Source organism: Cricetulus griseus (genome assembly GCF_003668045.3).
Source record: "Cricetulus griseus strain 17A/GY chromosome 1 unlocalized genomic scaffold, alternate assembly CriGri-PICRH-1.0 chr1_0, whole genome shotgun sequence".
In the NCBI taxonomy this organism is placed as follows: Eukaryota; Metazoa; Chordata; class Mammalia; order Rodentia; family Cricetidae; genus Cricetulus; species Cricetulus griseus.
Genome location: NW_023276806.1, coordinates 193,040,678 through 193,053,364, shown reverse-complemented (window position 1 = coordinate 193,053,364; position 12,687 = coordinate 193,040,678). Strand labels below are relative to the sequence as shown.

Genomic DNA, 12,687 nt, shown 5'->3' with positions numbered 1-12,687 from the left:
GGTCACACTCAGCTATGCAGGACACAGGACACGGGGTCACACTCAGCTATGCAGGACACAGGACACGGGGTCACACTCAGCTATGCAGGACACAGGGTCACACTCAACTATGCAGGACACAGGACACGGGGTCACACTCAGCTATGCAGGACATAGGACACGGGGTCACACTCAGCTATTCAGGACTCAGGACACGGGGTCACACTCAGCTATGCAGGACTCAGGACACGGGGTCACACTCAGCTATGCAGGACTCAGGACTCAGGACACACTAAGCTGGGATCAGCCAGGCTGACCCCAGGAGAAGCCTGTCCAGCAGGACTCTGCTGCCCACCGTTACCTTGTAGATGACGCCCCCCGAGGCAGAGCACGTGAGCATGTGGTTGCCCTCTGAGTCGAAAGCGAAGAGCCGGCCCCTGGGAACTTGAACCTGTTTGTAGCCACTGTAGCCAGACAGGACAAAGGGACCAGTGGCATCTGAAGGGAGGCTGTGTTCGGTCACCTTGAGGCCACTCTTATGAATGTTCCACTGGATGAACTGCAGACACAAGGCACCACAGGGGCTCCCTCAGACATTCACACAGAGGTCATGACCCAGGCTCCCTGGGTGCCCCCCACAGTGGTCACCATGTAGGCCTGGGAGGCAGGGCCAGAGCTGACCCCAGGGAGTGATTGGCCAGGGCCACTGCCTCCCTTGCCAGTTCAACAGCCCTGAAAAAGCCTTTCACGGGCAGGAAGCAGCACAAGGCTGTGGGGATCACAGTCCACCCCTCAGCCCCATTTCTCACTAATACATGCTTTTTCAGGCAGAAAAAAAAAAGTCTAGGAAACAATGAACAACTTCACATCAAAGGTCAGAAAACTTCCTCTTTCCTCTGGTCTAAGTTCAAGAGAGGACAAGGGACAGTCACCAGCTTTGGAGGGCCTTCTGGTCTCTTGGGTAGGGTTGGGGCAGGGATGCCTAGAGTCTCTGGACCTTGGAACAAAGGGCAGATCCAAACCCATTTTCAGTTTCTCGGCAGTACATCACATGCTGAGTGGCATGTTCTAGGTTTCACTTGTGACGTGGATAATTAACAGCCTACACTGTGGCCTGGCTACTTGGCTTCCCTGGGAGTCCTACCCACACAACAGGATGTTAAGCTTTAACTTAAAAGTCCTACAGGGACTATTCAAAGGAAGAACTGAAACAGAACACTGTGGTATACATCTGTAATCCCGTCCCTAAGGGAGACAGAGGCAGGAGCATCTTGGAGCCCAGGAAGTTGAAGCCAACCTGAATGTGGTCTCAAAATAACTTAAGTAAATACATAAATAAATCAATATAGTTAGGTGGCTCACATCTGTTATACCAGCACTTAGGAGGCTGAGGCAGGATTGCCCCAAATTTGAGCCCAGCCCTGAGCTATAGAGGAAAATATGATCTAACAAATAAATACATAAATATTTGTTTTGTAGTCACTGTTTTCAGTGGGGAACATGAACAGTATAATATCCCACAGATTCAGGAGGGTGTATGAGACAAAGAAGTCTTTCTTCTGCCTCTGCCTACCCTCACTTTCTGTCCAAGGCCAGTCATTCCTACTTCCTAATATAACTTCTACAGAGGAAATCTACAAATCTACAAATTATCTTATACTGTCTTAGGAGACACAGGTTTCCTTTTACTTCTTTGGGCTTTGCTCAGACCTGTTTCACAACAGTATGCTGACTCCAGCATTGTCTCGTGACCATGACCGCAACTCACCAAAGAATATGTTCCCCTACACGTGCTTCCATCGATGGTGGGATCTGTCAGTTTTGCCACAACTAGAAAAACGGATTTGGAACTCCCATAGTCTAGTCCCATTGAGCTCACTGAACCCCACAAAGAGGCTCGGTGATGGACTTCTAGGTATCCCTATTTTGCAGAAGATGAAATAGAGGCAGAATGAAGCCAAAGGCCACAGAGCTCACGGATGGTGTGGCCTCCACTAAATGCTGCGGGCACCTACCTTGCCATCCTCGCCAATGCTGTACACGGCATTCTCATCACAGCTGAATTCCACGGAGTAGACCTCTCCGAAGTGGGCCTTCCAGCTCATGGCACACTCATGCTGCTGCATGTCTGAGAGGGGTAGACACTACTCAGCTTCAGACCACACCTGGAAAGGCTCCATGTATAGCAGGGGCCCTCGCCCTCCTCGGTGACAGCTACTCTAGAGGACAGGGGCCTCCTGGACCAGAAAGTGCTGGCCCTGCCAAGGCCACCTGCCTCTGGGCAGCCTCTTGACTGGGCCAAGGGGAGGACTGGAGGTTGTTGGGGACAGCTAGAGCTCACCTGAGGGGTGGGGGGTCCTGTAAGTCTAGGAAGACATAGGCATCCTTCCTACTACACCTCTATAATTGTCCCCAGGATGCCCTGGGTATCTGTTACATAGGGGTCATCTTATCCCATTCCAGAACCTAGGCCTGTCTCCCTGGGTACAGAGGACACAGGTGAATAGGATGACACTTTTCTCCTGCAACCTCCTGAACTCCACACAGATGACAAGGACTCAGGTCAATCAGCTTGAGACCAAAGGACTACTGAGCTCTGTCCCCTCCCATGTCTACAGACAGTAAGCACAGATAAGCTGACTGTGGTGGAAGTTTTGAGAACACAGCAAAGTCAAGCAATAGAATACGCACTGGGAACTGGGCCTTACAATGGCCTCAGCTCCCACTGGGTCATTTAAGGAGGGGGCCAGGATTGTCACAGCACAACTTACCAAAGAGCCGGATGACACCATCGGCTGCCCCTGTGACCAGCAGGTTGCCATTGTGGTTGAAAGCAGTGCAGTTGATGGCAATGGGCTCCGGCTCCAGTGAGAACTGAAGCTATGAACACAAACAGGCACACCATTGGCAGACTAGTCCAATGCAGACACCCCACTGGATCCTCGCTCCATGGCCTGAGTCTCACTCGGTGAGAGCACACTGACTGACTGACTGACTGATGTGCTCTTTGAGAGGCAATAATCCAGGCCAGGGCAGTTACAAGTAACCGGTATCTCAGTGGCCCATGCGTTCTTTCTCAAGTGGACTCCAAGCTTGGTCTTAATGAACACGCCTGTTGACAGACATCAGGAACTAACAATCCATCAGCTGCCTTCCACTACAGGAAGCCCTGAGTGACGGAGGACACATGCATCTCAAAGCTGCTCCAGTCCCTTCCTATGGAGCCCAGCATCTCCACAGGACCTCACAAAGTCACCTCAGAAGATGTAAATAAGGTCTACTAATCTGATAACGATAACGAGGAACACTATTTCCAACGATATGGAAGCCTCCTGGGACTAAAATTGCAAGACCGTGTTGGATGATGTCATTCACACACAGGTCCAGCATTGAACTGTAAACAAAGGGGTCCTCCAAGACCAAAGGCAAGGGAGGGCAAGAGCCTTGAAGTTTAGAGAACCCAACAGGAAAGGAACTCTCAGAAGCCTGAAGCCCACATGAACAGCCTGGCCACGTCCAGTGTTAAAAACCTTCCACATGCTGCTAAGACTCCAAAGAGAGGCATCCTCTGTGAAAGAATGAACTAGAACTTCACAGAAGGGCTGGAGAGATGGCTCAGCCCTTAAAGGCTAGGCTCACAACCAAAAAAAAACTTCACAGAAAGTGCACCTCTCTGCCCAGCAGAACCACAGGCAGCAGGGGGTTTACAACCAAACTCACAACCCCTTTGTAATCTGAGAATGGATTTCAAAGTGTTCATCTGTTAGTGGAGCCCCCAGTCACCCAGCAGAAGTGAAGGCAAAATTTTCTAGAGAAATGCACCCTCCTACAACAAGCCTCAGTATATCAACAAGGATAAAGGGCCAGAGATGGAAACTGAAGTAAAAATTCACAGGACACGGGAAGGTAAGGGGAGAGAAGCAGGCATCTGAGGAAACGGCTGGCCGGGAGCAGCTACTGGATGGGATTACCAGAGCACTGTGGAACATTCAATATGTTTAACAGAATGCCAGAGTGTGAGGCAGAAGAGGGGACGGTAGCATGACCACACCGGTGTGAAAGGATGACACTGCATTCCTGGAAATGAGAAACAGGACTTGAAACTAATGTCCCCACAGGCTCATTTGAAGATCGGGGACAGTGAGGAGGACCTGTGCTCTGTTAAAGCTGAGGATGTGATCTCATGAAGACAGCAGAGTGAAACAAAAGGAGAAGAGTCCTAAAAAAACCCATCAAATTGGTGTTCCAGAAGGCAAGAGAAATGTTAACACTGGAAAGAACATGACTAAGAATTTTCCAGAACTGGACAAAGACACAAATCCTCTCATGCAGGAAAGGGAACAAATCCAAAGCTGCAATTTTAATTCCATTTATTTATTGAGGCTGGAAATTTTATTTTATGATTATTAACAGTTTTGAGGCAGGGTCTTGTGCATCGGAGACTAACCTAGAACTCCTGATCCTCCTGCCTCTGCCTCCTAAGTGGTAAATGTATAGACATGCACCACACCAAGTTAGAGCTTTCGCTTGTTTGTTTGTTTTGTTTTTAAGCTTAGAAAATCCACACTGAGACACCCAGATCAGATCTTAAAATAGCCAAAGACAGAGGAGGGTGAGCAGCGCTGAGAGCCAACCTCTTTGTTTCAGCACAGGCTGCCAGAAGAGAAGACAGGACAGACAGTTAGTGGGTGGACCTGTTTCCAACTAGAATACAGAACTCTAGAAAAACACATGCCCTGGGATTCCACTCACATAAAGCCTGGAGGCCCCTGAAGCAGAAACTGCAATGTGTGCATGATCGACCCACCCGTGTGCTAAGGCACCTGTTAAACTGCCAGGAGACAGCAACTCAATACTCACACAGGATCTCTGTGAAATGGGAAACGTAAAAGAGACCGGAAGGGCCCATGAGCATAAGAACTGATGGGTTCAAAAAGATGGCTCACTGGGTAAAGGTGCTTGCCACCTTACCTGAGTTCAACCACTGGGCCCCACTAGGTACCACTGCTCTAAGCAGGTGAGGGTTCATCTCTTCTCTCCAGGGCTACACTAACAACTGTAAGCACTACATTCTGGAGAATACAGGCCCTCAGCTCCAGGGAGGTGGGCCACACACTAGACTCCCTGACAGATGTCACCCCACCCTTAGTACTTTAACTTACTAGGAGTGGGTCAGAGAAAGACTGGAGCCGTCTGCCGAAATATAAAATACACAGCCTGTTGGTGGGTTCTGGGTAACCCAAATCTACGGCACAACTCTATTGCTCATAGTCTGCCCAACTGGGGCATGATACTGTCCAACACTTAAAACCTGAAAATGTTCTCGCAAATAAAAATCCTCAGGTGAAAAGATACACATCAAAAACTCAGGAGTGTGGGCGGCGGGCGCCCTCCACACAGGCTGCCCTCCAGGCAGCACGCCCACTCCCGGGAGACCCACAGGCTGGTCCTATACCTGCTGCTTCATGGTTTTGGTGTCCCACAGCAGCAGTTTGCCAGGAACCTGGTTCACGCCTTTGCTGCCAATATCCAAGGCCACGGAGTCCGCCTGAGAGGTGAGGCTCAGAGCTGCAGCTGAACAGACGAAAGAGGCCCCGTTGGGGCTGCAGGCAAGAGACAGGATTCTGCAACACACACAGGCTGGAGTCAGACGGTCACCACCACAGGCTCTGAGGTGAATCCCACTCCAGGAGGTGGGGTCCACAAAGGAAGTGCAGCAATCCGAGTTACCGTGCATGAGGAGGCCCCTGCTCACCTGGGCATGTCATCGTTGATGTTGATCTCACAGAGGTTCTTCTTGGCTTCTGTATCATAAAGACGAACCGTCCCCACACCACTGCCCAGGAGGAGCTGGAATGAGAAGAGACAGGAGGCTGAGGAGGACAGCACAGGGGCCAGGGAGGACTACAATATTGAGAGACCAGGCCCACTCCCATATGGTGTGGAGCTTGGCAGGCTGCAAGGGCGAGCTCCTTACCCACTTATCCGGGCACCCAGAGAAACTTGGCTACAATGGACCTCACTTAAAATGCCATGAAGAGGGGCTGGAGAGATGGTTCATTGGTTAAGAAAGCTAGCTGCTCTTCCAGAGGACCAGGCTCCATTCCCAGCACCCAGACAGCATCTCACAACCCTCTAAACTGCAGTTCCAGGGGATCTGATGCCCTCTCCTGCCTCCTCAGGCACAGACACATATGTGGTGCATAGACATACATGCAGACAAAATATAAAATAAAGATTTTACTTTGTTTTTTTGGATTTTGAGACAGGGTATCTCTGTGTATCAGCTCTGGCTGTCCTGGAACTCACTCTGTAGGCCAGGCTGGTCTTGAATTCAAGATATCTGCCTCTGCCTCTCAAGTGCTGGGATTGAAGGTGTGCACCATTACCACTCACCTGATTAAATATGCTTAAAAAAATGTCATGAAGACATCAAAGTCGACCTTGAATAGATGCAAAACCACAGGTCATCTGCTTTGATCTAAATCTGGTCCTGGCAGCTTGGTCCCCAGTGTTTTGTTGTGAAAGGGATAGGACACTGAAGAGTTGGGACTAAGTAGAAGGTGATTAGACCATGGGAACATCGCTCTCAGGCAAGATTAATGATGGGCTCAGTGTGAATCTGTTCTCCCTTTAGAGATGCTGAAAGCAAGCTTTGCCCTGACTCCCTTTCTGGCTTCCTGTCTCTCCATGGGATCTTTCCCTTTGGCACAAGCTCCCATCATGATGCAGGTGCTGCAGCCAAGAGAGCCTTCACCAGGATGGAACAGACGCTGGAACCACATTCTTGAACCTATAGAATTGTGGGCCAGATAAACTGCTTTTCCTCATAAAACATCCAGCCTCGAGTATGTTGTTATAGCAACAGAAAGAAGACTTCCATGGTGTCTGTGGAAGAGGACAAACACTCAGAAATATTTTGGCTGGTTACCAGAGTCCCTTTTAACCTTTCCCTCCTTCCTTTCAGCTTTAAATCACAGTCGTTCCAACCCTTTCTTGTTGATCCTACTTTTTCTGTCCGTCCGTAGGCATGGCCCTGGCCAGTCTTGGGCTATGGTGACTGTTCTATTTGTCTTTGCAAGGAAAGCTCTGGCCCTGGTTCCATCAAGGACTCCAAAACTTAGAGAGTGGGTCCTCCCTGACTCTGGGACCTTAGGACTCATTTGGATAAAAGCACAGAAGAGAATAACAGAAATTAATGCCAGAGCATCCCAGGTCTGGGGTATCCCCCGGAATAGTAGCTAGGCAATGCCTCTGCACCCACTTGGCCAAATAACATTAGTTCAGTGACAGCCCTGAGATAAGGATCCTACAAGGACAATTCCTTCCTATGTTTTCTAGACATCTGGAAAAAATCAGTGTCTATCTCTTGAGCGGCAAGCAATCAAGTTTAACTCCTTAACTGCAAACCCTGTCTCAAATAGAAAGTCCAGTGGGAAAATGAACACTGGGCCAGTCCTGGAGCGACTGGGCCTGTGGGAACCACAAACTAGAACACTGTCCCATCACCCACATAAGCTGCGGCTCTTTGAGCGGCAACAGACAGGTCTCAGCAAGAGGAGACGGTGTACTAATAATGTATCAGAAACATGAGCGGTGTGTGTGGGGGGGTACCAGGAGTCTCCCAAGACAGACAGGCAGACAAGATCAGGTCTTCCACGGTCTCCAGGGATAACCTCACGGCCACCCCAAGCAGGAACCTGCTGGGCCATTCCTAGATGTATGCTTCTGGCCCCACAATGGTGGCAGCCAGGGAGGAGATTCAGCTTACCTCCTCAGCTTGGCCTGTCAAGAGCCTCCAAGACTGAACTTGTGAGCAAGCTCTGCATACAAAGTGTCACTTACCAGCCTGTCTCGCTTGGTGGCCCACTCTAGAGAGAGCAGTGGTGACTTAGAAATGGAGGACGCTTTGGTCTGCATGATGGGGTTGAAGGACCACACTTTGATGACCCCATCCACGTCTAAGCTGGCAACTCTCCTACCAGAGCAGTCCACTCTGTAATAGGACAAAGGGAGGTGTTAGTGTCCTGGCCTCTAAGGCCAACAATGATACGGTCACTTTCCCAACTTTCCAATTGCATTAAAAACTAATGTTCCAGGCCTGCATTCCATAAAAAAAAACATTCATTCATCCAAGAAATACTATAGGGCACCAGGAACATGGCCTCTCTTTTTGATAAAAGTAAGTAAAGATCTTTATTGCATAAGCCTGGTGAATTGACTCAGATTCCTGGAACCCATAACCAGGGGAGAACCAATTCCCAAGAGCTGTCCTTTGACCTCTATATGCATGTGTATATTTATACACACGACAAGCACACATCCACACAATAAGAAATACATAAACAAACAAACACACTGTGCCATGCAAGGCTGTGAAGGGAACACGTGAGATGAGCAGAGTGTGCCCCCAGGGCACCTGCCATCTGAGGAGCGTGTCGTCCCCGGGCCTCCCCCTCCCCACCCCGTTAGGCTCCAGATCAACCCAAAAACCAAGCACAGATCGGGGCTGTCAAAACATGAAGCTGCCTATGCCCTGAGGGCACACTCCCTCAGCAGTTGTCCCTCAAGGCCATGCTTTCACTCTGTTTAAATACATACTTAAACATGGTCAAAATTTCCATACAGACACTAACACAAAGCCAATAAAACTGAGTGGTCTGAGGGAGACCGCTACAGCAGTGGCACCTGTCCAGCAGGACTCTACTGACCCTTTCAGGGACACTTCCTGCCACCAACATTCTCACACTAGAGAAGCCCCGCCCCCACTCCTGGGCCCACCTGCAGTGCATGATGGACGAATGGTGCTCCCCATACTCCTCCTGGCTCAGCACTATGAAGGGCTGCTCGGGGCGGCCTCCCTCAGAGCCTGCTGTGGACACCCGGGCCAGTGGCTCTACTGGCCCCATGTGGAGTTCCAGGCAGGGCTCAGCTTCTGGGCCACTGCCTTCCGGCTTCTTCTCCATGCACTGTGACCAGCAAAGTGGGGACACATCAGTTTACACAGGGTCTCCCTCACCACACGAACACACTAGATGACTATGGGTGGTCACTGCCCCACGAGGTCAGCTCTGAGCTTGGAGAGCTATGCGCAGCTCCCCTGGGAAAATAGGGTGCCAGCTTCCTGGGAACTGCAATCTTCTCACAGGCCCTGGCTGGGGAGAGGGCTGGCCTTGTCCTCTCTGATGGGAGTCATCATGACTGTGTCTTGTCCTGGTGCAGGCCAGACAGAGGCTAAGGTCTCAGTCAGGGTTACTAGCGCATGTTGAAACACCATGACCAAAGCAAATTGAGGAGCAAAGGGTTTATTTGGCTTATGCGTCTACATCACTTTTCAAAATCAATAGAAGTCAGGACAGGAACTCAAACAGGGCAGGAACCTGGAGGCAGGAGCTGATGCAGAGGTCACAGAGGAGTGCTACTTACTGGCTTGCTTCCCATGGCTTGCTCAGCCTGCTTTCTTATAGAATCTAGGACCAGCAGCCCAGGGATGGCACCCATAGTGGGCTGGGCCCTCCCACATCAATCACTAATTAAGAAAAATGCCCTACAGTAGTGGATCTCAACCTGTGGGTCTTGACCCCGATAGGGGTCACATATCAGATATTCTGCATATCAGACATTTACATTATGATTCGTAACAGTAGCAAAATGATAGTTATGAAGTAGCAATGAAATCCTTTTATGGTTGAAGGGAGGTCACTACAACATGAGGAACTGTATTCAATGGTTGCAGCATTAGGAAGGTTGAGAACCACTGTCCTACAGGCTTGCCTACAGCCCGATATTATGGAGGCATTTTCTCAGTCGTGGTTCCCTCCTCTCAGATGACTCTAGCTTGTGTCAAGTTCACACAAAACTAACCAGCACAGGCCGAGCGTTGGTGGCGCACACCTTTAATCCCAGCACTCAGGAGGCAGAGGCAGGTGGATCTCTGTGAGTTCAAGACCAGCCTGGTCTCCAGAGAGAGTGCCAGGATAGGCTCCAAAGCTACACAGAGAAACCCTGTCTTGGGAAAAAACAAAAAAACAAAAAAAACTAACCAGCACAACTGACCCCTTGTCAGCTTGACACACAAACACAGCACTATTAAGCCACAACTTTTCCTTTTTTGTTCATAACCAAGATCTCACATTAATAAAGGCATCATAATATAAAACATTTCATACACTTAAAAAGTCCCACAGCCTTACAAATTCAAACACTTTGGAAGTTGTCTCTCTCTAAAAATATCTAGCCTCTTTTAAAACCCAAAGTTCTGTAAAACTCCAGAATCTATTTTTTAAAAGTTTAAAAGTCTCCCAGCTGTGAGCTCCTGTAAACTCAAAAACAAATAATTTCTTACTTCAAGAGGAAAGAAGCAGGGCACAGTCCCAATCTGAACAAAGCAAAACCAAACTCCAAGAATATAAATAACTCAATGTCCAACATCTGGGATTTACTCGTGAAGTTCTGGGCTCCTCCAACAGGCTTCTGTGGCTCCACCCTCTGCAGTACACATAGCTGGTCTTCTGAGCTCTAGCAGGCTCCACTCCTCTGCTGCTGCTGTTCTTAGTGGTTGTCCCATGGTACTAGCATCTCCAAATTGCTGGGGTCTCTGCTACAAATAGCCTCTCCTGGACTCACTTCATGGTGTCAAGCCTCAACTTCTCTTAATGACCCCTTCAATCATAGGGCTTCAACTGCAACTGAGGCTGCACCTTCACCAGTGGCCTCTCCTGGCCTCTTCCAGCGCCAAGCCTCAGCAGCTCTCTGTGACCCCTGCATGCCTTCAAAACCAGTACCACCTATGTGAGTCTTAACTACCAAGTTTGGTTACCAGCCCGGGATACAACCTTGACTGGCCCTGGAACACAGCTTCTGGTGGTGACTCTCAGAAAACATTTCCCAGAAGATTTCACCTCAGTGATGCTGGTCTCTTCTTAATCATGGCTAATTTCTCAGCTGACCAGCATCAATTGTCCTGGGAGAGCAAAGGTGTCTGTTCAATGGTGCTGGTCTCTTGTAGATCACAGCTGACTCTTTGGCCCCAACTGACCAAAACACAAACACTTCATTCAAAATAGCAAATACACAATGGCCCTGATAGTCTTTAAGTAACTGTCAAACTTCCTTCAGAAACTGCATCGTCTGCATTTCTCTTAACATTCATTTCTTCCAAGCTCTCACAGAACAGCTCACCAAGCTTTGAATACTTGATGGGTCTTCTCATCCAAAGTTCCAAAGTTCTTCCACAATCCTCCCCAAAATAATATGGCCAGGCTGTCACAGCAATACCCTTCTATCCTGGTACAAGTTTCTGTCTTAAGTTGACAACTGCTGTGATTTAAACACCATGACCAAAGCAAGTGGAGGAGCAAAGGGTTTATTTGGCTTCCGAGTTTTCACTGTTCTTCATCAAAGGAAGTCAAGACAGGAACCTGGAGGCAGGAGCTGATGCAGAGGCCATGGAGAGGTGCTGCTTACAGGTTTGCTCCATAGGACTTGCTCAGCCTGCTTTCTTACAGAACTGAGGACCACCAGCCTAGGGGTGGCCCCATCCATGATGGGCTAGGTCCTCCCAAATGAATCACTAATTAAGAAAATGCCCTACAGCCTTGCCTAAAGCCTGGTATTATGGAGGTAATTACTCAATCAAGGTTCACTCCCTCATATGACTGTAACGTGTGTCAAGATGACATGAAACTAGCCGGCACAGGTAGGGCACAGGGTTTAACGAGAGTTGACTGTGGTTAGCCCCTGTGCCGAGTGGCTCACAGCTTATCCCTGACTTATGTCTTAATGCTACCACTCACAGCTGTGGACACTGGACTGAAGCAGAAGCTAGGCACCTTAGGGCACCGGCTGGCAGAGGGGAGAACTTGGGTATGGCAGTTTACCCATGCCAGCCAGCATCTCCTCCTGATAAGGGGACCAAGGAAACCGAGGCCAGTGGTCAGGCATGGAGAGGCCTGACAACCTCCACATCAGCCCAGCATCTGCGTCCCTGTGGTACCAAGAGTCCTTCCCCACAATCCCTTAAATAGACAACAGGGCCAGACCGGGAGAAAGTATACAAGAGAGTGAGCCGGTAAGTCACTTGGGCTTTTGACAGAAACAGCTTACACTGCCAGCAAGAACAGATGCTATCTCACATTCTCAGAGCAAGAGACCCCTGTCTCCAGGGCTCTCCATAGGGATGATATGGCTGTAGCATCTTACTAAGCAAGTACATGGCTGTCAGCACAATAGCCCCTCAGCAGGGACTCTGGGGGAGCAGAACAAAGCGATGCTGTGAGCTACTGTGTCAGACTCTGAGGAGATCAAGTCTCCAGTCCCATGCTGCCACACACAGGTCACCCGTGGGAAGGACTGGTATATTGGGGTCCTCAGAACTCATAGAGACCTTTCTGGCCCCACTTGAGGAAATGCTACCAGGAGAAAAGCAGGCAAAACAGAACCCAAACCCCAGTGTGATAACAACCAACCAGGCCAGCGCAGCCCCTGCCTGGCAGCAGAACTCAGAGGAAACCCAAAGAGTCCCTCAGCAGCCTGGGAACCCTATACCTGGGAGGAGGAGGTGGAGAGCAGCTCCCTCCTCTCCTTGCCATGGTCCTGCAGACGCCGTTGGCGCTGATGTGTCCAGCTGGCATCCCCAGGCACTGGTCCGCTCAGAAGGCTCTTCCCATCCTTGGCCCCGGACACTGGGTCCTTTCCCTTGGTAGCCTA

General features: G+C 49.7%; 1 protein-coding gene across 1 annotated transcript in view; it reads right to left on the bottom strand.

The window, feature by feature from the left end:
• Positions 1 to 12,687, bottom strand: part of Wdr91 (WD repeat domain 91) — a 31,498-nt gene that overhangs the window by 3,529 nt on the left and 15,282 nt on the right. Inside the window, exons 7-14 of the mRNA XM_027391442.2 lie at positions 12,526 to 12,684; positions 8,761 to 8,948; positions 7,825 to 7,975; positions 5,735 to 5,829; positions 5,435 to 5,603; positions 2,751 to 2,859; positions 1,995 to 2,107; positions 341 to 538 (exon numbers count right to left, since the gene is read on the bottom strand). Coding sequence (XP_027247243.1) covers positions 341 to 538; positions 1,995 to 2,107; positions 2,751 to 2,859; positions 5,435 to 5,603; positions 5,735 to 5,829; positions 7,825 to 7,975; positions 8,761 to 8,948; positions 12,526 to 12,684 — 1,182 coding nt within the window. The remainder of the gene's footprint in view (positions 1 to 340; positions 539 to 1,994; positions 2,108 to 2,750; positions 2,860 to 5,434; positions 5,604 to 5,734; positions 5,830 to 7,824; positions 7,976 to 8,760; positions 8,949 to 12,525; positions 12,685 to 12,687) is intronic.